Source organism: Euleptes europaea, chromosome 15, assembly GCF_029931775.1.
Source record: "Euleptes europaea isolate rEulEur1 chromosome 15, rEulEur1.hap1, whole genome shotgun sequence".
NCBI classification, from domain to species: domain Eukaryota; kingdom Metazoa; phylum Chordata; class Lepidosauria; order Squamata; family Sphaerodactylidae; genus Euleptes; species Euleptes europaea.
Window position 1 is genome coordinate 31,274,374 of NC_079326.1, and position 24,918 is coordinate 31,299,291.

At 43.3% G+C, this 24,918-nt stretch overlaps 1 protein-coding gene across 1 annotated transcript in view; it reads left to right on the forward strand.

The window, feature by feature from the left end:
* Nucleotides 1–5,633: 5,633 nt before the first annotated feature.
* Nucleotides 5,634–24,918, forward strand: part of UPP2 (uridine phosphorylase 2) — a 36,440-nt gene continuing 17,155 nt past the window's right edge. Inside the window, exons 1-3 of the mRNA XM_056861532.1 lie at nt 5,634–5,776; nt 13,273–13,390; nt 17,567–17,725. Of these exons, the coding sequence (XP_056717510.1) occupies nt 5,715–5,776; nt 13,273–13,390; nt 17,567–17,725 (339 nt within the window). The 5' untranslated portion in view covers nt 5,634–5,714. The remainder of the gene's footprint in view (nt 5,777–13,272; nt 13,391–17,566; nt 17,726–24,918) is intronic.

Consider the following 24,918-nt stretch of genomic DNA (forward strand, 5'->3'; position numbering starts at 1 on the left):
ACTGTCTTTTCCAGTGACTCTTCCAGTGACTCTTCCAGTGAGCACATGAGTTCTCCTAAAATACTCACAACAGTAGTAAAAGCAGTAATCTCAGAAACCACTGAGTTTTAAGGGGAGTGGCTCCCACAATACAGAATTGCAGTTTTAGTTTCCTCCCAAACTGCTGAATAAAGAAATGTGCATTCTAGCTCTACTTTAATCTGACAGAGGTTTAATTTTCATTAAAAGCCAGTCCTCAAAATTATCTTGTGCTCCAGAACTATTTTTTTCCCCTGGTAAAGTTCAGCACTGATTAATAACACCATTAACTCTGCTGATGAATTCTACAGAGGTAGTCGGTTGCAGCAAAAATTAAAAACAACTCTTGCAGCATCTTAAAGAGTAGCACATTTATATTTATTTATTTGTATATTTATTTGTTAAATTTATAGCATAAGCTCTGGTGCGTAGAGCCCATTTCATCCAATTGGACTCCACTGTTCATTTGACAATGTGGATCTGGTCCACAAAAGCTTCTGTCAGAATCAATATGCCCATTATGTCTAGTGAACATGCAAGCGCCATCTAATTTCATGTGCACACCAAAATGCATACCGAAGTGTCTTTCGTTATACTGCCATCAGACTTTTCCCTAATATTAACTCTGGTGTTGTCATTTAGCAAAAGGAAAAGAATCTCCTGGGACTGTTCCACTTAAAATAAGCTCCACTGAGCAGTTTGGACACAGATTCTGGTTTTTTTTTGCAGATGCCCTAAATAATAATGCCAGCATTAACTCACACGTGGTCTTTCAAAGTAAAAAATTGCCAGATATAGAGCCCTCAAAGCGTTCTGGGATCCCCTCCCCAGTTCGTTTCAAGCCTCTTTCCTCTGACCCAGCTCAATCAAAACTGCCTAGTTTAGTCACTATGAATGCCTATCCTTAGGCTAAAACATTCTCTGCACTGCATAGTCTTCTCTCCACGGCAGGCTTTTTTAAAGGGAATATAACCTGGAGGTCAGTATTCTCTAGCCTCCGCTGGCGTTTTTTTAAAAACCACTAACCTGAATTTGGCCTATGAAGTTAATACTTTATTAGGCTAGTGTTCTGCATACACATTATTTCAGGGTGACGGTCCAACTGTTCTCATACCATTTTGTGTTTTTCCTTCTAAATATACAGTGATAAAAATAAAGCATCTGGAACAAGCATGAAAACTGGCTTTTACCATACAAGAACTATAAGAGTTGTAAAGTCTGTGAACAAGGCAAACTTCAGTCTTTGGATTACTTAATTTAGGGGTGACTTCTGTAAAAAGTCATAGGAAGGTTTTTTATTTTATTTGCCCCAAACAGAGACAGACCTATTAAATATCTGAAGGAAAATCTCCATTCATCCTCACAGGAGCAAATCTGAAAATGTAGCGGTCTATAAATCACATTTTAAAATTCTGCTCAGGGAGATGTACAAAGTTCTTCTCTCCCACTTTATTCTCACAGCAATCTGTGAAGTTGAGAGCACGTGACTGGCCCAAAGTAGCCCAATGAGCTTTCACTGAGTGGGGATTTGAAACGACATTTTCCAGTCTGATGTTATTTATTTATGTATGATATTTCTGTGTCACCTCTTCAGGCAGCTTACAATTAAAACCACATCACAATATTAGAAATAACCCATTAAAAACAAGGCATTAGGCACAACTATCCACAAAACACAAAACTATCCCTAAAACTATCCATAAAACATAAACAGACTGTTAAAAAGCTGGTAAGATTAAACTCCTAATTAAAAACCTGGGAACAAAAATGTGTCTTGGCATGGCACCTGGAAGAAAGCAAAGCAGGCTCCAGGTGAGCCTCAAGGAACCTTTGCAGAAAGCATTACAGTAATCGAGTGTGGATTTGGCCAGATTATGCTTTTCAAAGAATGGCCACAGCTGGCAAATATCAGCTGGAGCTGATAAAAGGCACTATGTGCCACGGAGCCTTGAGCCTCCAGCCAGGATCCAGTATAGGGTTGCCAGCTCCTAGTTGGGAATTACCTGGAGATTTTGGGGGTGGAGCCTGAGGATGACATGGTTTGGGAGGGGAGGGACTTCAACGGGGTATAATGCCATAGAATCCACCTTCCAAAACAGCCATTTTCTCCAGGTGAACTGATCTCTGTAGGGCTGTGCATATCACGTTTACCAAACCGAAAATAAACCTGAAAATAGCCGTTTCGGCTTTGAGTTTCATTTCGGCCAAATACCAAAACTGGGAATCTGAACAAAGCCAGATAGGCGATTCCCGAATAGCCGAATAGATATTCAGCTTTTTTTGGCATTTGGCTGTTCGCCTTTGCTCAGATTCTCCATTTTGTGGATCTTTAAATTAAAACAGGTAGACCACATGGTCTCCCAATCCGGAAGCCATGTCTACCAGTTTTATTTTAAATCAGAGAACTCCTCCCTTTCATATTTTGGGGGGGTTATTGTTTGTGGTTGTTCACCATTTTGTTTTTTGGTTTCTCATAGTTGACTTTAGAGAAAGGTTTTTTTTTTTTAAGAGATTTTGAGGAGAGACCTGGTGGCTGGTGAAACTGCTTGCATAAAGTTTTCTTTTTGTATGCAGGTAAATTTACTTCACGTAAACTATAATTTGGGGTTTTCAGGTTATTTGTTGTCTTGCGTTCTCTGCATTAGGGTTTTTAAAATCTAGGTTGTTCCTGTGTAGCTGGTAGGCTTCAGCCTAGTGGTGTGTGGATTTAAAGGCCATGCTGTCTGAGCGGGCCTTCAGTCCCTTTAACTTTGGCTGACTTTAATTTGCAGTTATCAGGTGGTTTGGTGTCTTTTCTGTGTTCTCTGCATTAGGCTTTTTAAAATCCTTTCACAGTTGGCGAATTTATTGATTCCAGCACTCTCTAGCTGGTTTCTGTTGTTGTTCACCCATTTCTATTGTTTAGTAGACAAGACAGTAGTTTTAATAAGGGCCTGTTAGGAACTGGTTGTGTTTCATATACCACAAATTATAACCTAGTTGTAGGACTGCAGTTTCTTACAAATTAGGCTTGTGTTAGGTCTTAAAAAGAGTAAAGGATAGTTGAATAGGTTAAATTATTGGTTCAATTGAAGCCTGCTGGTATTCGATTTAGAGTGAGGGAACGTGCTGAAACTGCATTCACAGAAAAGTGTTTGCTGGGCTGGGGTGGGGTGGGCAGCTTTTGTAGGTAGAGGGACCAAATTTGCAGCTGGTGACTCTCCTCAGAGTAAACCCCCAAATTTGGTGGAGTTTAGGTCAGGAGGTTCAATTCTGTGTTCACCCACATTTCCTCCATCAGAGCTTTTACTTGGGCAAGAATGAATGTCCTTTCTTTGGCGGTTTTGGAGGGCAGATATTAAAAATAGAACATGTAGATGCTCACATGACAAAGTTGAAACTATTGAAACTATTGAACATATGATCATGGAGCATTCTATATTTAATAAGCTGAGGGGCAGATTAATTACTCCTTTGTTTAAAAATATGGAAATGTTCAACGAGGCATTCTGGCAGTACGAGGGCACAGGTGACGTGGCTATTATCAGATACAAATGATTCTTTTACTCTGTCTGTGGCAGAATTTATAGGGGCAATAACTAAATGCCAAAAGAATAACATTAAGTAAGGCATTTTTATTCCTTTATTTTCTGCTCAAGGCTATAGCTGTATGAGCAGTACAAGACAGAATAGAGTAGAATAGCTCCCTTTGTCTGATACAAATTGGAATGAAGATCTCATTCTATCCTTATATCCCAGTCAGAAGGTGGGAAAGGTGTTGCAAAAAAAGAATTCAGAATGCCAGCGGGACAGTGCTAGAGGGACAGTGCTCTTGGTTAGAGCAAGGGGAAATGCTTGGAGGCAGAAATTAGCATCTCAGCCAGGGGGGTGTCAATTGTTTTGAACTTGTGAATGAAAGCAAGTTCAGCAATCTTTGTTGCAATCTCCCCCTGAAGTTTTTTCCGTTTGAGGACTGCCACTCTTAGGTTAGCAAAGGAATGACCTGGAAGATTAAAATGTTCTCCCACTGTTTTTTGAATGTTGTGGTTTTTAATGTCAGATTTATGTCCCTTTATTCTTTTGTGCAGGGACTAATCTGTTTGTCCAATGTAGAGAGTGGAAGAGCATTGCTGACATTTGATGACATATATAACGTTGGAAGATGAAGAAGTGAATGAACCTGAGATGGTGTGGCTGGTGTTGTTAAGTCTGGTGATGTATTGTCAGAGTGAATATGGGGACAGAGCTGATTTGCTGCAGGCCCAGAAGTGAACTCTATGGCATTATACCCCCATAATGTTCCTCTGCCCTGACCTGGATGGCCCAGGCTAGCCTGATCTCGTCAGATCTCAGAAGCTAAGCAGGGTCAGCCCTTAGTATTTGGATGGGAGACCACCAGGGAATACCAGGGTTGCTGTGCAAAGGAAGGAACTGGCAAACCACCTCGGTTAGTCCATTCCATTCCATAAACCTTTAATGGCATAGACCTCTGTTAGTCTCTTGCCACGAAAACCCCAAAAGGGGTTGCCATAAGTTGGCTGTGACTTGACGGCACTTTACACACACACACACACACACACACACACACACACACAATGTTCCTCTCCTCCCTCCTCCACCCCCAAAATTTCCAGAAATTTCCCAACACAAAGCTGGCAACTTTAATTTCAATTACCTTCTCCTCCTCACTGCAGCCACCAAACTTTTTGTTTAGGAGGGGCCCCTGAACCACCACATAGGATTATGGGTGTGTACAGTGGAGAGGAACAGCTGGGGAAGGCGGGAACAAATGTCATACAAATTGTATGAGCTCCTTATGCAAATGGATACCAACCCTCTGCTCCTAAAGAACACTTCGGTTCTGCATGTTCCAGTGATGTTGTGCCCGAGGAAGACAAGTATGGAGAGGCTGTTACTGGAAAAACAACTAACCTCAGAGGGCTTATAGTGTTTCATTCGAGTCCAATAGCACCTTAGAGAGCTTACAGTGAATCTCTATTAATCTTTAGCTGTGTATACAAATTAGCAATGACCCAACATTTGTTTTGAGACCTTGATTTTGCTTACACAAGAGATGGAAACCAACCTGAGTTAAAAACTAACCAAATGTCTGTATGAAGCTCACTGTTTTGCCACCAATCCTTGCCCAGCTAATGACACAACATGTTCCTTTCCAACTTGCTTATCACATTTGCCTAATTATATATTCTTAGTCACGTGGGACTTACACATGTTTTCAGCAAAGACTACAGGATTGGGAAAACAAGCAGAGATGAACGGACCTTCCAAACGCATGTGTATACTATGTGAGCCTCACGCAGGGACTGCTGCCAAAACAGCAGATGTGATGACGTTCTGGTCAAAGTATCAATACATTAACAACAGAAGGTTAACCAAGCATAGAAGTGCCGGCCCAAGGAAAGGGGAACTGGTTCAGCCCGAAGAACCACACCTTCCCAGAGAGCCAATCTGAGGTGTCTGATACTCCACAGATTCCAGTATATCTCGCAATCCAGCAACGGGAGACAGACTGTTCTCCATCTGACGAGTTGGACAGTAAACATCTACTGGGGTCATTCCATCATTGGGAAATAATAAGAAGGAATACAGCTTACCAGAGAGTTGCTACAAAGACTCTTTTATGATCCAGCGCTTTTACAAGGCACTCATCTTTCCCTTTGGTCTGATGAGGTGTTGTCCCATGAAATCCAGACGCTATGACATCTGCTGTAGCCAATTCCAGTAAGCCTGTTATGACTGAAAGGAAAAATTGCACTGGGTAAGTCATCGACACCTTTACCTTAGGTAATATATGTCCAGGTGTGTCTGTCTGATTCATCAGTGTAATGCAGTGTGACTGAAGAATAAGAATGCCATGGTCTGGGATGGCGCTTCAGCCCAGCTGCAGAACAGTCTGATGTCATCTTGATCTGGCTGACCCATCCTAACTGCAGAAGGACAATTTCATCAACAAGTGTTTGTTCTGATGTGCTGGGTTTTGTTTCGGTAACTCTGCGTTGACCTGCATTTCTATGCAGTTAGTTTCCATTCCATTTGCAATTATGATTGGGAAAAGGATGCAATCAGAAAACCCTTCAGTTTTTTTTTTTACATCTCACTTTAATTTAAATGTAGATTGAAACATGGCCCTTTAATCAAGATGATGGGGACAAAAAAATTGCAATAATTATTTAAAAAGAGGTGGTCTAAAGTAAAGTCTATCTACGCTTAGGAGAGCAGCAGCAGCAGCAATTGATTAAGTGATGAGTGCCAGTTTGGGAAATGATAAAATGATCTATTGATTAATTTGCTGTCAGAGATTGAAATGGTGGGGTTTAAAATGATATTTTAATTGAAGCCGTCTCATTAAAGGGTCTTCAGGGCTGAGAAATTTGTTTTCCCCAGGTTATGAGCAATTCTTGCTTTAGGTAATGGATGAAATGCAACTGTGCTGAATACATATTTATTATGGGATGAGTTAGGCCATTTTCATCAAGCAACTCCCCAAGCTGAATGTTCCCAAATACTCCTGTATTAAATATCTCCCTATATTATACTTTTGCTTCATATTTAGAGGTTTTATCAGCAGAAGCTAATAGCTACGCCCTCTCATTGTGCTGTTCATATTGCATTTGTGAACATATAGCAATCCCATTCAATGGACACCATAACAGGTAGGATAATTTTCTAAAGAAAATATTGCCTGTGGATTGGTTCCTACAGAGACTCTGCTGATTGAAGCAGCAGGGGGGTCAAGCTCACCTGATTCCCCTCCTCACTGTAGCCCCCTGACCTGCATGTTTTTTTTGTCCTGGCAATGCCTTTCCAGGGCTCCCAGGAAGATGATCGGGCAAAAACACATGGGAGGTTTTGCCTTGGATTTGCCTCTCTCTAGATGCACACTTTCCCCATCTGAATTCTCAAAATTCTGCATGGGGGCTTATTTTTGAGTTTTGAGAATTTGGCTGGGGAAAATGTGCATTTAAAGAGCGGCAAATCCAAGGCAAAACCTCCCAGATGGGGAAAGTGAAGAAAGATCCAGTTCTAATAGCAGGACATTTGCAGGATCCAGCCTTTGTTATTTCGCCATGGTAATATATATTTTTCATCTACCAATTTGTCATTACGATCTCAATCTACTTCCTATATTATAATGCAGTAGAATTCACTTTGTGTACAATCTGACTAATTGTTAAGAACTTTCCTCACTGGTTTCAGTGGAGAGATTTAACTTCAGCTGGATACCATATTTCAATCTGTTACTTGGTCAAGTAACTATAAATCTATAACTAATTGGCAGTTCTTTTTAGATTAACATTTTTAAAAAAAATTCCACAGTCCTACATGGAGTTATGCCCCTTATACACCACACCATGCTGGCTGCTGTTCTTGTTTTGTGCTTGCCATTAGGAGTATTCCACCCTTTTGGTTTCCTCAAGTTGTTATTGAGCCTGTGCTCATCCTTAATCCCTCTAATGTCAGTTTTACGGGTAAAGATTCAGTAAAGACAATTCAGCAAACTAAAGGTAAGCACACCTTTAAGACTACTCAAGTGCTCAGGAATTTTTTTTAGAAATTTTATTCTGAGCCTATTTATATCAAAAGCCATATTCTAGTGTACCTTGGGGTAGAAAAATGTCCTGTAAAAAAACCCTGTTCCTGCTGGCAGAACACACTGAGTTTCACAATACCCAAACACAGAGAGCTCAAAAACACACGTTCATATGCAGCAGAAAACATCTAACATTAATAATGGCTAATTTCATGTGTATCTGGAGCAGTGGCTAGGGTTGCCAACCTCCAGGTACTAGCTGGAGATCTCTTGCTATTACAACTGATCTCCAGCCAAAAGAGATTAGTTCACCTGGAGAAAACGGCTGCTTTGCCAATTGGACTCTATGGCATTGAAGTCCTTCCCCTCCCCAAACCCCGCCATCCTTAGGCTCTGCCCCAAAAACCTCCTGCCAGTGGTGAAGAGGGACCTGGCAACCATAGCAGTGGCGGATGGTGGGGCTGGGTGGTCAATGGTAGGAGAACCCAGAGCCAACAGTAGGCAGAGGCAACTCATTCTGGTTTTGTCCTCCTCCCTTGCAACACAGCAGAAAATGACAACTACATTCAGAAAACAAGAACATTCTAGAAACATTTCTCCATTTGTACCAAAGGAGAACACCAATCACTATGCAGGGCCAACCTAATGCCATCTCTCCTGTCACCACTGTGTTTAATGCAGGCATACCCAATGAAGAAAAGACATCTGCTACATCCCCCCTCCTGTTTCCTAAAACCCACTACCGTAATTAGCATAGGTGCATGGCAGATCTCAATTTGATGGGCTCTCCTTGCTTAAGAACTCATTTTCTGTGTTTTAAAGTCACAGAAAGAAGGAGGCCTTTGTCCACATGTAGAAATCAAAGACCTCCCCTTCACCACTGAGTAATTAACTAAATACAACCAGCCAAACTAGAGTAAGGGTTGCTGGTTTCCAAACAGAGACTTCCAGGAGCCCCAGAACCGTTGTTTGCAGGAGTTAACATTTTAATGGAAGTTCTGGTAACAATAAGTGACAGAATATGCAGAGTACCTTTAATTTAACACAAATGGTGCAGCCCGATACATGTTCAAACATAAGTAAGCTCTTCTATATTTATTACAGTTCACTTTCAAGCATGTATAGAACTGCAGTCTCAAAGAGTCTGAGGAGAAAAGGCTGCTATGGGGCCCCACTGGGGAGGAAGGTGGGGTATAAAAGAAGTACATAAATAAATAATCTTTTCAACATAGGGTCGCCAACAAACCTGGAGAAAAATGCCCTGCCCCTTTAACAGTATTTTAATAGGATATTATTTTCCAGATAATGTTATTTACCACCATGCTGCAAAAAAACTTCAGTGGCCCATTTCACCACATTGGCTGAGCAATCCTAAGGAGGGGGGTAGTAGAGGTGCATCCGGTAGGGTTGCCAGGTCCCTCTTTGCCACTGGTGGGAGGTTTTTAGGGTGGAGCCTGAGGAGGGCGAGGTTTGGGAAGGGGAGGAAGTTCAATGCCATGGAGTCCAATTGGCAAAGCAGCCATTTTTTCCAGGTGAACTGATCTCTATCGTCTGGAGGTTGGTAATAATAGCAGGAGATCCAGCTAGTACCTGGAGGTTGGCAACCCTAGCACCTGGGGGTTGCAGCTGGGCTGTCTCCTGAGCAGCTTGCTGCCTAAGTGCAACAAGCCGAAAATGTAAGTTTAAGAAAAACCCTGTGAAACTGCTTCATGCAGTTTAACGGGGCTCCGCTTCCCTTTTTGCAGGTGCCAGTTCACATTGGCCAAAGGGGACATTCCCAGGGCAAAAGTGCCCAGGGAACTGACTAAAGTCAGCCCTGCCCCCGGGAATGCCCTGGCACCGGCACCAGGGAAACGCTGCCACGTGGCTCCCTAACACCAGCATAAATGGCCCTGTGCCAGCATTCGTGCCAATTTAGCTGATGCAAGTGGCACTAACACCAGCGCAGGGGTCACTCCAGCTCCAAAGGCCTTTCTCTCCCCCCCTCCCCAGGGTTGCTCTGTAAGCCTCTGTTAAAGGGACAGGGCAATTTTTATCCCAGTTGTTGGCAACCCTATGTGACATTCTGCCAAAAAAAAGAGCAACCAGTGTGGAAATTCATCCCAATGACATTTTCAGGGATAAGTCAAAATGCCTTCCAGTAATAACAATCCATAAATGGAAGAATTTGTTAAAATATGCAAAACCACAAAATTAAACAAGTCCCTGCAGTTTTTATAAACTTTTATGCAATTATATTTAGGCTGTCTTTTGGTGGTTTCTGTGAGAATGAGAGGCCCCAGTAGGCATTTGATTTCTTTCAATGCAATTTGGCTGGCTATTTGCATGTGATTCTTTTAAAATGTACACCAATTTCCTTGGATGGCACAGAAAACAAAGTCATCAATCAATAAACATACAAGTTGAGTGGGCTGTTAGAACAGGATCAAGTGAAACAATTCCTCAGACACTGGCAGCGATACAAAAACTGCCCTTTGAGATGGCAACCAGGGGTAACAATGCAAAAGTAGATCTGCGAAGTCCACCTGCAGAACTGTCTTTGAAAGAAGGATGCTGTGGGGGGCAGGCGGCTGCTGGAGAACCCAAGAGAGACACCAAGCCTTTCTGGCAGCAGCCTGGAGACAGGTGCTGGTGTTGCAGCCAAATCAGACTCAATCAGAAGTGCCAAGGGAGCCGTGAGGGAAGGCCTGGACTATTGTGTGAGCAGTTTGAAATTCATATTAAGTTGGGTGCTGCGAAGAGCCAACACTATCCCTGCTTTTGAAATAAACGTATTGTAGAAATAATGGAACAACAACGAATCTCAAACCAATGAAGAGAAAAATAGGAGGTAAGAGATTCATGACACTTCATACCTCTGCTATTTTGTAATTTTTGCAACCAGCATTTTGGGTTTTTTCCTCAGTTAAGAACATAAGAGGAGCTCTTCTGGATGATACCTAGGATTGCCAACCTCCAGGTACTAGCTGGAGATCTCCTGCTATTACAACTGATCTCCAGCCAATAGAGATCAATTCACCTGGAGAAAATAATGGCCACTTTGGCAATTGGACTCTATGGCATTGAAGTCCCTCCCCTTTCCAAACACCACCCTCCACAGGCTCCACCCCCAAAATCTCCAGGTATTTCCCAACCCAAAGCGGGCAACCCTAATTATACCAGTAGACTACCCTGTCTAGCATCCTGTTTCACACAGTGGCCAACTGGAACCCCCTGAAATGTCTATGAAGAGAGCTTGGAGGGCAAAACCCTCCCCTGCCACTGCCTCTGGCTGTGGAGGTTCCCTTTAGTCATCATAGCCAGTAGCCACTGACAGACTCCCTCCTCCCTGAGTCTGTCTAGCCCCTTCTAAAGCCATTTACATTCTATACTTCTAATGGAATGGAGTTATATTTCTTAATTCCTTTGCTAATAAGACTTCGGTCCTTTCTTGCCATTTACTTCCTTGCTCAGCCTTGCAGCCATAAAGTTCGCTTTATTTGTTCTGCTTCCATTCCTCTTAGTTCTTCCCTAGACTGACATACACACCATCAATAGTATCGCATCAGTTTCTTAGACACACCTTCATTACATCTTCCCATTCGGTAAACTATTTTCTTCTTTCTTTCATATACCCCTAATAAATGTGTTAAGTGTTTTCTGGAAGTCACGCTCAAAAGTTGAAATACACTTCGCTGTAAATATTTTTGGTGTGGGAGTAAGAAATGGCATTACTGCAGAAGCAACAAATATTTGCTTGCGGCAACAATACTTCTAGCATGAGGTACTAAAGGTGCACCCAGATCCCTTATGATAAGGTACTCTCTACAAGAGTAAAGCAAGGGGTGAGTAGGCTCCAGGCTTGAAAGATTTCCTTTTCCTTATGCTTCAGAATCCACCAGCTGGACCCTGTGGCAAAAAGGCTTCTCTCCAGAGGTGGATCGAAGTCTATCTCTTCCCATATCACAGCCAGTTACAATTACCTGCCACTCTACATAAGCCATACACAGAGTAGGTCCATCTTTGATGGACCATCAACTTTTTGATTCTCTTTCTCTTCGTTAAAAAAAAAAAAACAGTCATAGACCAGCACAGCTGTTCACAATTTACTGCTTTTGGATTCTATATGTTACATATGTGACTGTATAACTGGCGTGTCTTTTGTGGAATTTTGTACATACATGGTACGTTTCTTGTGATGTTTGTATATAATTATGTTGTCATCTTTTGCTTAGGTGGTATCTATTAGATTGTATATATTGAGCTTTTGTGCTGTTTTTGTTATATTTAACAATACACTGAGTAGGTGGCAAAGTACAATACTCAGTACACATCAGAGATTCCAACATCAAACCTCAGAACGCTAAACACTTGATCCCAGCCCGTTACTATTATGACCAATGAACAAGCAAGAAACACAGGGGTCAAATGATTGTCCCCTCTTCCTTATGATTTTTACACAAAGCCATTTGTGTCAGACACATCATTCTTATTTATGCCTTTATAAATGTGGTGTGACTGCAATACAACCAACTAGATTAATGGATGTAGTTTGGGGTAGGCTGAGATCTTCAGTTACCTCTGGGGCCATGCCCAACTGAATGACCTCTGCAGCCTTGATTGTGCCAAAGGGGTCATTTGGCTCACTACAGCAACATTGACAATGAGTGGTAAGCTCACCAGCTGACCAAGACGACACCTTCTGTCACGGTTGACACAGCCCATGTGGCGCTACCACCACCAAAGGGGCCACTTGGCTCAGCTCACTACCAGCCACCAATGGCTCCCCAGGGCAGCGACACACCAGGAACTTTTCTAGTAAATTAAAAGGCTAGTCCCCCAGCTCCTTGGAATAGTGATAGGGGCCTAGTTCTCACAGTGGTAGAAAATGCCAGCCTTCTGTCTACCTTCTGACCCCCCTCCTGAGTTTTCTGGGATACAGCTGTCTACCCGCACTGTTCAGCAGTTGCGGGCAGGCTGTAGTGGGCTTAGGAGCAACATTTTTCTACCATGTTATCTATGCATTCAAAAGCCACTGCTCACCGATGTCCTCATTTTGACAGAAAGACTTCCAGTGATGTTTCTGACCAATGAACACTCCTCCATTCTTAAAACAGGATCATGATTGACATTTTGAATGATCATACGCTCATTTGAGATGTTCTATTATCTTACCACAAACTTTATATTTTAAAGCAGAGGCCATTCATGTCATGTTGGATTCTTGAAATTCTAGGTCTGTGTGAGATAGTCTTGTTATGAACACAGCCGGGAGACCATAGTCATGGGAAAGGTGTAATAAAAACTTTTTAGGAAAAAAATTAAACATTGGAAAAAATAATAATGCAACCAGGAAGTAGCCGATTACATCACAAACTGTAGCAAAAACTGGTCCATGGTAGTCGGGCAACCTCATTTCAGATAGCAACAGATACACAGATAAAATCGGGGGGGGGGGAGAAGAATTTTTCCTGGTGTACAGCTAATACTGGAAAATGTTGAAAAGTACAACCTTGAGGGACTATATTTGCAGCCAGCATGCTGAATGCGTAACAATTTCACATTTACTATACTAAAAATTGTTCATCCAGAAAGAACCTAGCATAGACCCAAGTCCCAGCTTTCTACAGCCCTCAGCATTACTAATTTATATCTAATCTAAGAACTTGCATCTTATATTCTTGGATCTTATTTGGGGGCTTGGTTTGATCAGACTTCCCCCTCCCTTTATTCTTATCCCCTAGGAACGAGCTTGTTTATGTTAAGAACCCTCACTTGGATTCAATGGATGAAGATATTCTATATCACTTAGATTTGGGGACCAAGACTCATAATCTGCCTGCCATGTTTGGTGACATAAAGGTAAAAGAAACATTACTTAGTTTCCACATTTGTAAAAAAAAAAAAAAGCATTTCATTCCTGCTCATGATTCTTTCCTTGTCTTTTTATTGTTCCCTTTTATCATAGTGTCTTCGCAGTGCTGACTGCAAAGATGCCTTTAAAGTCCCACTGGGAACGAGACACCGCCACTCTGTAAAGTTTCTCCGAAACTGTGCTGCAGCTATAGTTATGGGCAATTACCCTTCCTTTCTCAGTGACATATGTAGACCGAGAGACTAAGCCTATTTCTGGTGCGATGAGCTAAATTTCCCCCCCGGGGTAGATGTGCTGACTTCAGTTCAGAAACAATACACTGAGGAATTCAGTACATCATGGTATCATTTCCAAGTTCATGTATTTTATTACTAGAAAGGAGTGGCAACTTTCATTCCAAAGGGAGCAGGCATAGTATCATAGCTGAGCTCAGAATTAGGGGGCTCTCTGGTTTGGATTTCACCTCTGCCATGTAGTCACTAGGGGTCCTCTGGTGTCTTTGCAGCCCTCATTTACAATACAGAGACAGTAATACTGATCTCCTTGCTGGGGTTGTTGTAAGGATAAGATAATGTACGTGAAGCACTTTGAATACTGACGGCACTATATGAATGATAACACAGGATGATTGCTGTGGCAGTCAGCGTCACAATCTCCTCACAGCTACTTCCCAAAATGCATTAGGATGGGCATTTAGGCAGATGCTCAAATGAACCTGTAGACTTAAATATTATGATAATCCACAGAAGGGAGAAACCGACAAAGCAAAGGTACTGCTGTGAAACTTGAAGCTGACAAAGCAAGGTTTCTCATGAACTGTGCAATCTTAAACAGTTACACCAGTCTAAATCTGCTTAGGCTAGCACTGGAAATCACTTCCAAATTGAAATTTCCCACTCTTTAATTTGGTATGCTGGCAGATCACAATTTGGTATTCAAGTTTTCCCCACAAATATTATGAATTCAGCTCTCATACGTCTGAAAATGCAGGACGCTATCCAGTCAAAAGTAGATATTTTGTCACATTGATTTCAGTGGGAGAGTCAAGATATGTTTAAACGTTCCCCACTCAGGGGGGTGTTAACTGCTTAACAAGTTTGACCTTGAGGTAGACCATGGGGTTTGACCCAAGGATACCCTTCCTTTCCAGAAGGGTCGAAAACGCATGGCAGTTTTGTCCCTTGATTCTCCCGCGAATGTAGAGAATCTCCCCAGGCAACATGCATAAACGCATGGTCGCTTTATCCTCCTTTAATCCATGTTTTAGCTAGGATCGAATGCACATTAGGTGAAACGCATGTGTTCGATCCTGGCTGAATCCTGGCTGACACAGGGATTAAAGGAGGATAAAGCGACCATGCATTTTCGCCCCATGGTCATCACCAGTCTCCGAGATCAACAGATCACCTCCTGAGACTTCCCCAGGCTTTCCTGTTCCTGCCTTGTGCCGATTTAAAAGAAAGCTTTGCAGCAGCAGCAGGGGTTTGCCGGTGCATTTCAGCACTCGGGTCGACTCCAGGCAAGAGACGCCACTGCCCGGCCCCGGCAGCAGCAGCACCTTTCCACCCCCAGTCCCCACACTTCTCTCTCTCCTCCTCTCCCCTCGCTCCTGCACCCTCCTCTGCCTACCCCCACCATCAGCCAGGGTTTCAGCCCACCTTCCAGCAGCCTGCAGCCCCACCATCAGAGGTGGGGTGGTGGCTCCTTCCGGCACTTATGCCACACACTTCCAGCCACCACCTCCCCCATCAAAGGCGACTGGTGGTTGCAGTGGCTGGAAGTGTGCAGCACTGGTGCCAGAAGGAGCCATTGCCACGCCACCTCTGACAGTGGGGCTCCGGGCTGCTGGAAGGTGGGCTGAAACCCCCGGCCGGTACTGGGGGGAGATGGAGGAGGGTGCAGGAGAGGGGGGAGAGGGAGAGGGAGGCGCGGGGTCCAGGGGGCAGAAATGTGTCACAGCTTCTCCCAGCGGGGAAGGCACCCCTGTTGTAATTTGTTTGTCCCTTTCCTTGTCCCCATGCATTCATTTTTTTTAAAATGCGGGATTAGAAAACATGAGACAGAACAGGGACAAACAAATGACAACCGAGCCATACGACCAAGGATTATTCTGCTCATGGAAGGATTCCTTCTGGGAATGGAGAGTACCATTGGATCCAACTCTTTCTTTGCAACATTAATCAAAACATGGGTTAGAATTGCAGAACTCTACTAAACTTTGGTATAGTGCAAAATAGCTGAAGGAAGAAACCAAACTTAAGTTGATCCACAATGATCTTATTCATGTTTACCCCAAAGTACGTATCGCTATGATTAGCTGGACTTACTCCTTAGTAAGTGTGCAAAGGACTGTTTGTTTGCATATGCAAAAGTGGGAATGTTTTTAAAATATGAAATAATTCCAACCTTTGAAAACCTCATGTCATTTCTGTCCACAACCTCCATGTGGGAAAGCTGGTGGTTCTTTCCCACATGGAGGGGAAAGAACCATTTAGTTGATCAGCATATCCTTTAGATCCAGAAGTAGGGTTTTAAAAATGCAGCCTTATGTGACATTTTGCTGAGGTTTTTTTTGTTTAAAAACTCCTGGCTTTGTCTATATAATCATGTACAATTCTCTTTCATTCTACTCGCTTCTGCTGAAAGAATTAATTAGACCACAAGATACTTCAGCATCTTGTTCTACTTTGCTAGTATGTATGTCTACTAAAAGCAATTTAATACAAGCAATGCTTGCTCTACAAGGATATTATTCTGGATTTACTCTCACCACGAATTTGGCCCCTTCATACAAATTATGTGGACTCAGGTACAACCTCTAGAGGGTTGGATCCAGTGGAAGATTTCTGCAGGTGCGAGAGCCTGTGCACCAGTAAAGCATACTAGAAAGAGCTCGGTTTTATGGATATTTTGTAAGAGTGTTCACTGGTTGTTTATGGAGTTTTTGTGTCCTGATTTTTTATGGCGCAGAGTGGTAAGCTGCAGTACTGCAGTCCAAGCTCTCCTCACGACCTGAGTTCAATCCCAACGGAAGTTGGTTTTAGGTAGCCGGCTCAAGGTTGACTCAGCCTTCCATCCTTCTGAGGTTGATAAAATGAGTACCCAGCTTTCTGGGGGGTAAAGGGAAGGTGACTGAAGAAGGCACTGGCAAACCACCCCGTAAACAAAGTCTGCCTAGTAAACGTCGGGTTGTGATGTCACCCCATGGGTCAGGAATGACCCAGTGCTTGCACAGGGGACCTTTACCTTTACCTAATTTGTTGATTTTTATAGTATTTTTTTTTCTTTTAAGATGCTTCAAGTTGGTCTCTGGAGAGGCAACATATAAATTTCCTAAATAAATACATGATACAAACAGAGCTGTGCTATCTGTGTTTACATTTCTGTTCACACATTGCTGGAACCAGCTCAGGATTCCATGCACAGTGAGTGTACTATGGGCTAAACCAGACCATGTGGGATCACGTGCAGCAGCATTACATCCCCTCCTAATCATCCCATAGCATTACATCATCCCTAATCCCCAATCCCAGTCTAATTCACATGAACACACGAAGCTGCCTTTATACTGAATCAGACCATTGGTCCATCAAAATCAGTATTGTCTACTCAGACAGGCAGTGGCTCTCCTAGGTCTCAGAGGTCTTTATCCTTCCCTACTTGATCCTTTTAATGGAAGATGCCGGGGATTGAACCTGGGACATTCTGCATGCAAAGCAGATCTTCTGCCACTGAGCCATCATGGTCCCTCCCCAATGCAATCCGTTGACTTGCAGGCGTCTTGGAATGTGACTGTATCAGATTGTATATGTTGTTCTTCTAGGTGTTACTAGAGAGGAGCGACAAGTTGTGATTTTCAATGACAGCACTGCAGTTCCCAGAGCATCTGGTCTGGGCTTGATCAGGAGATTGAACAAGTTGTTCTCCTAAAATAATATGCCGACATATTTTAAATCTTGTATGTTTCTTGTGATCCCGCGATCAAAACGAATTTCCATTGTGTTAACTGCAACACTTGCATAAATGGGTCAGGCAGTCAATTTACTCTGCCTTCCAGGCTCGCCCCCTCTGGGTATAAAATTGTATGAAAGCAGTTCGACATCTTATCACAAACCCAGTCTTCCATCTTTGCCACGGCTGATAATCTTATAATTTATTTCCAGTTTGTCTGCGTGGGTGGGAGCCCTAACAGAATGAAAGCTTTTGCTCAGTTCATGCATAAAGAACTTGGACTCGAAGGAGACGAGAAAGACGTGAAAGATATTTGTGCTGGGACAGATCGGTACTGTATGTATAAAGTGGGACCCGTGCTCTCCATCAGTGTAAGTACATCACAGGGCACCCAAAATAATATGCCCTTTAGCAGAAAGCAGTAACTGATTAGTATAGTTCATTGTTCACATCCCTTATTTAATAATGTCACTATAGCTCATGAGAGGAACTAGACAGAAACTCTTGAAAATCAAGGGACTTCTTGGAAAGCAGCTAATCAACCAACGTGGCACGAGGAATGGGTTTTTAAGACCCCACCCTCCTCGGTGTCTGCCCCAAAATCTCCAGGTATTCCCCAACCTAAGAGCCCCGTGGTGCAGAGTGGTAAGCCGCAGTATTGCAGTCAAAAGCTCTGCTCACAACCTGAGTTTGATCCCAATGGAAGTTTGTTTCAGGTAGCCGGCTCAAGGTTAACTCAGCCTTCCATCCTTCCGAGGCGGGTAAAATGAGGACCCAACTTGCTGGGGGTAAAGGGAAGATGACTGGGGAAGGCACTGGCAAACCACCCCGTAAACAAAGTCTGCCTAGTAAACGTTGGGATGTGACATCACCCCATGGGTCAGGAATGACCCGGTGTTTGCACGGGGGACCTTTACCGTTATTTCCCAACCTGGCACTGGCAACCCAAAGGCAGACACATGTGGACTGCAGGCTAGATATGTACCAACCCTCTTGAAAGTCAGTATGTGGACGATCCCTGAGATGGAGGCAAATATACCCATCTATTGGAAGCAGAGGTGATCATTTAGAGCATTACCATGGCCTTTGGACTGGTTTCCATTTGTAGACAGAGGAATATTTGGGGATAGATGTGCCTTTCAAGCGGTGAAGCCTCACAAAATTTAACTGACTCATTGGGACTTCCAATTATTATTATGCGGTTGCATTTGAAGATTTAACATCTGGCACTGCTATATCTTTTCCTGCACTGTATGGTAATTTTCTTTGTACCTGAAATCAGACAAAATATGAATGCATTTAGAAGAACATGAGCACATGAAGCTGCCTTATATTGAATCAGACCATTAGTCTACCAAGGTCAGTATTATCTACTTTGGCTGGCAGAGGCTCTCCAAGGTCCCAATAGAAAAGAGCAAGAGTCCAGTAGCACCTTAAAGACTAACAAAATTTCTGGCAGGATATGAGCTCTCGTGAGCCACAGCTCACTTCTTCAGATACCATGTTGGTTGAAAGCTCATACCCTGCCAGAATTTTTTTTAGTCTTTAAGGTGCTACTGGACTCTTGCTCTTTTCTACTGTTATTGACAGACTAACACAGCCACCCATCGTGATCTATCTCCAAGGTCCCAGATGGAGGTTGTTCACATCACGTATTACCTGACCCTTTTAATTGGAGATGCCTGGGATTAAACCTATGACCTTTTGCATGCAAAAGAGATGCTCTATCATGGAGCAATGCCCCCTCCCCAAATAGGGAAGACCTTTACTCCATCATTCATATCACTGAGATCAACCTTCTTCAGTAGATTGTCCTTTACTTCTAGCATATTCATTAGTAGTAGTCTTCACTCTAATATAAAATGAACTGTTCCCACAACTACATTGTATAATGTTAAGTATTTATCTAAGTGCATTTCATGCAATATCATATAAGGTTGAAGTGAGATTCAGTTTGGCCTTTAGACTGGGAACAATCTTGATGTATCAGTAATGAAAGAGCTTTGCTTGGATGATGTTTTCACAGAATGAATATAAGGATTCAGTAAGTGTAAAGGTTTCCCTATGCATTTATTTTGTGGACAGAATTCCAACCAGATATCACCGTCGCTTGTAAGCTTTTGTTTTATTTGGTACCAGAAATATCAAACATTTACATCTTCCCTCTGTATCGTTTAACACCATCTTAAATTCACATCACTTTACATATAGTTGAGCATATTAATGTCTCTATAATAGGCCTGAATATAAACCTGGGCTGGTTCAGCAAAGTGTCCAAGTGACCTATATCTCCCAAGTACTAAACTAGTACATTAATTTTATAACTAATTTTCCAGCAATTTCCTCTTCCTTCCCCTTCAGACACTTCTCAAGCAGTTACTGCCAGACCAATCTTTCAGCTGTTCTAAAACGCTACATGTTTTAAACTTTAATATGTTGAGTGAAAAATTGCCATAGCTTGTTCGTGCTGTTTCTATAAATTATTTCCCTGCTCTTCTGATACATGGAATCTAACAGATGTACGGGCCTGCCTAGGAAATTCCCTACCTACCTCTGTGCTAGAGAAATGAGACTCAAGATTAATAGGCCAGAAAGCACAAAATTCTGTTCCCTTGCAAGTCAAAGGGGGTGTTTTGTTGTGGCATGGAGCAGAAGCAGGCTCAGACTCAAAAGACCATGATTTATACTCCTGTTCCCTTTGAATCATGTCACATATCTTGGCAATCCAACATATTGACTTAGAAAGGCCCTTGGGTTACCATATAGCAGAGGAAGCACACATTTTTGTACAGTCAGCAGTCTATAAGCCAGGGGTGTCGAACTCATTTGTTATGAGGACCGGATATGACATAAATATCATTTGGTTGGGCTGGGCCATGTGTACCAGCCACAGCAGGCTCACCAGCCCAGATTGGCTAGCAGAGAGGGCAATCCAAGAGCTGGGCTAGAGCCCAGTGTGTATATCACTTTCCCCTACTGCACCCAACTTCAGGGGCGGTAGGGAAGGGCGATCTAAATGCTGGACTGGAGCCCCTGCTGGACTGGAGCCCCTCCCTCCATGTGGAGGTCCCAGCCAACAAGAGGCATGGATCGGAAGGCACCCACAACCCAGAATTGGGAGCAGGGGGGTAGCAGCCTTGGCTTGACTTGCAGGCCGGATCTGGCCCAAGGGCTTTTGACACTCTTGCTATAAGCTGACACATTAGAATCTCTTACTAAGGTGCAGAAATTTATGATCTGTTTTGGAAAATACTATGAATTAGCATTTTGTCCCTCACAGAGGACACAGGTTGGAGCCAAGGTTACCATTCTATGTCCTGTATAAACAGTAGGATTGCCAACCTCCAAGTGGCGGCTGGAGATCTCCAGGCAACAGAGATCAGTTCACCTGGAGAAAATGGCTGCTTTTGAAGGAGGGCTCTATGGCATTATACCCCCATTTGAGTCCCTCTTCTTTCCAAACCCCACCCTCCTCAGGCTCCACCCCTAAAACCTCTAGGTATTTCCCAACCCTGAAAAACAGCCCAGTTTGATTTGAAGGTTCTGTTCATTTCCCAGATTCACGGGTGCCCATTTCATATCACAACTGCAGCACATGCGAAGAAGGGACTTCAACTCCCCCACCCACAACATTTTTCAAATCCAGGGAGTGCTATTTGGCCTGTTGGGAAAACCCAGCGTACATACAGACAGTCATGCTAGGAAAAGTTGAGGGCAGCAGGAAAAGAGGAAGACCCAACAAGAGATGGATTGACTCAATAAAGCAGGGGTGGGGAACGTCAGGCCTGGGGGCCGTATAAGGCCCGCGAAATCATTTGGTTGGGCCCTTCGTGGGTCCTGGCAGATCTCTAGCTCAGAAGGATCTAAGACTGGCGACCATCCTCTGCCACCAGGTGACTGAGTGCACCACCGGTTGGATGCCTGCCTGCTTGCCCGCACCCGGGGGGGTCATCTGGGGCAGCTGCCTGCTTGGGGCTTGGTCGGCTAATTTTTAAGCTGATTATTGTGTATGGCCCGCGAATGATGTTATAAATATCCAAATGGCCCTTGGCGGAAAAAAGGTTCCCCACCCCTGCAATAAAGGAAGCCACAGCCTTCAATTTGCAAGATCTGAGCAAGGCTGTCAAAGATAGGACATTTTGGAGGACTTTCATTCATAGGGTCGCCATGAGTCGGAAGCGACTTGACAGCACTTAGCACACACACACACATATATATACACATGTGGATTTCCCTAGAGGGTCATCTAGTGCACTTCAGGGACCACTGCAGGTCAGGAAAAAGGTGCAGGAGGAAAGCTGAAACTCATTCTTCACACATGCTGCAGTTGTGATCCAAACTGGGCACAGCATACTTGGGAATTGAGGGGAACTTTCTAGTCTTGTGTGACTGTTATACAGGATACCAGGGGGCTGGGGGGGTCAGACTCAAACTCTTTACTCAGAAACATGTGAAGAGAGGTACCTTTAAAAGCAAGTGACAAAGGGCCAAACTGGATGAGACATCAGAAGAGCCACAAATGGATCTGCCCGCCCTTTTTTAAAAGGTACATCACAGCTGTGGGCTAGGAGGAGCAATTTGGATGAGGGCAGTGGCATGGACGGGGGAGAATCCTTCAGTTCTGACCACTCCCAGAGTGTGCTGACACCCAGGGCCCGATTTAGGTTTGATGAGACCCTAAGCTACTGAAGGTAACGGGGCCCTTTATATGTCCAGCTGTCCTTTGTCAACAACAAATTGTCGCTGTTTTTTGTGTTGAACATATGCTATATGGTAATTGATGGACCTAATAGGTATCTAAAGCCATTTGCACATAACAAAATATGTATTTTATTTTATTTATTTTTATCTTATATTTTGGAAATGTACATCCAGGTTTTTTTTCCTTTAAATTTTTTTTTGGGGGGGGCAGGAGAGTGGGGCCTTAAGCTATAGCTTGTTTAGCTTACATGTAAATCCGGCACCAGCTCTTGAAGGAAAAGAGAGGGTGCCTAACGTTATTTGTTTAACATACGTATATCCCACCTATCTATAGATACCAGCTCAAGGCAGCTTTTCTCTTTCCAGACCTAACAACAGCACAGGATGTTGTTCCGTTTCAATCTGTTAAACCATGCAGGGGAGAGGGGTCCTGTTTTTTCTTTCTCTACTCCATTATCCTGATCTGAATACCTCTCCTATCCACCCACAGCTGCAAATTACCTTTATAAAATATTGGCCCACTGATGGATCTCCCACTTGTCTTGTTGAGATTGACCCTTATAGCATTCTTTGTAGACTGAGCCTGAAACAAGCCTGGCAACATATAAACCAGTTTTATGAGCTTGATCGGTTGCAGTGACCTTTAGAAAGTGCTGCAGAAGGACAAACAATGGCACCCTAAACATTTATCCCCTTCTAAGCCCATTAACGCCAATGGGCTTAGAAGGATCTAACTCTACTCAGGATGGCACTATACCATATATCTCCATACATGGTATGAGGGGAGTTATGGTGTATGAGGGGAGGAAAGGAAAGTTATAATAAGGATGAAAGTTGTTTTGAATTCTATTGTCCATAGGTGCAATTTTTTGGAGGGGGAGGGGTTGCCATCAAGTCGCAGCCAACTTATGGCGACCCCATAGGGTTTTCAAGGCAAGAGACATTCAGAGGTGGTTGGCCATTGCCTAGCAGCCCTGGACCTTTGTGGAGGTCTCCCATCCAAATACCAACCATGGCCAACCCCATTTAGCTTTTATCTAATGAGATTGGGCTATCCTGAACTATCCAGGTCAGGGCAAGTGCAAGGTATGGGGCTACAAAGTATGAGCCTGAGGTTTAAATCTCAACTCAGGCTCGAAGACAGATCCCGACAAAGATGGCGACTAGATAAGAGCTTCAGTTTCAGTGCTCCGTCAAGTTCTGACTCCCCCGCCCCTCACTGCTGTTATCCAGCTGGCTTATCTCAGGCTCAACTAGCTGCCTTAGGCATTCTGTCATTCAGCTTCAGCCCCCCTTCCCTATGTGGGAATACTGGACTACCTTAAAGGTGGTTGAAAGATGATCACAGTAACATATGGAACATATTTTGAACTCTCTAAAGTGCTACATAAATGTGAAGTGTTATTCTTAAAATAAAGCTAACACAGGTTCCTTAGGTGCTCGGTCTCACTGGATGATACAGAGGATGGTGCCAAGTTGTTTTCTGTTATCCCAGAAGGTGGGACCAGAACCAACGGGTTGAAATTAAATCAAAAGCGTTTCTGTCTAGACATTACAAAGAATTTTCTAACAGAGTGGTTCCTCAGTGGAACAAGCTTCCTCGGGAGGTGGTAAGTGCTCCTTCCCTAGAGGTTTTTAAGCAGAGGCTAGATGGCCATCTGTCAGCAATGCTGATTCTATGACCTTAGGCAGATCATGCAAGGGAGGGCATCTTGGCCATCTTCTGGGCATGGAGTATGGGTCACTGGGTGTGTGGGTGGGAGTTTCCTGCATTGTGCAGGGAGTTGGACTAGATGACCCTGGTGGTCCCTTCCAACTCTATGATTCTATGACTCTATGATCATCTATGCAAGTCCTTTCACTGTCCAACACATTTTTATCTCACTGCCCCTCCACGGAGCTCAGGGCAAGTTCTGCCTTTCCCCATTTTATCCAGACAGCAGTTTCACTGAACAGCTGCTATTTGCTGCTACTAGGGTGGGAAGGCCCAAAACCTGTGTAAATAAATACTCCCTAGCTAACTTGAAATGTGCACTGTGTTACTTTGGGTTGAATTGGCTAGATAAGGCACAGATTCAAATCTGAGTGCTTGTCACAAGGAAACAGGCATTCCAGTTTATGGTTCGAAAAACACTATTTAATTGAGCTGTTAAAATGGAAATAGGCACGTTCAGCAGATTTCAAGGTCATTTCAGATGCAAGAGAAGCTGAAGTGTAGAACAGGAGTCTCTTTTAAATCACGGGGAGCATTCAAAACGCTGACAACAAGCCAACCAAAACTTAAGCACTTTTCAGTTCCATTTATACCAATGCAAAAATTCAGCACAGTATGTAACTGCATGCTACTGAAGTCAACAGGATTTTATAAGTGCTTAATTTCGGTTGGGTTATGGCTTTAGTTTCCTGAATTTCTTGTAACCCAAGAAAAGGTTACTCTGAGTGGGTATTATTTTTACTGGTGATGTATTATTCTTACTGATGATGTAGTCTAAGAATCTGAAAGTTTTGCACATGCAAATCATATTGTTTTCAGTATCTAAGAGCCAAGTTAAATATGACTGGATCATGGCCTATGTATCCACTAGCATGGTGTTGAATCCAACCATCGATTCTGCTGGGGAGGTGACCTCTTTGACCAACCAAAAATGGGTATGCTGACAATCACGGGCTCTTTATGTACAAAAACCTGTGTGATGTAGTATGGAGGGGAACTGGAAGAGACTGAGTGGAAAAGCTGGTTGGATCCAACCCATGGACTTTTACAGTGACTGATGCTTTCTGTCTAAGGTGATTATTTTTATTACCTGAATTATAGAAATTCTGCTCTGTTTTTGCTGAGACCGCACAGATTCACCCTTGTTTC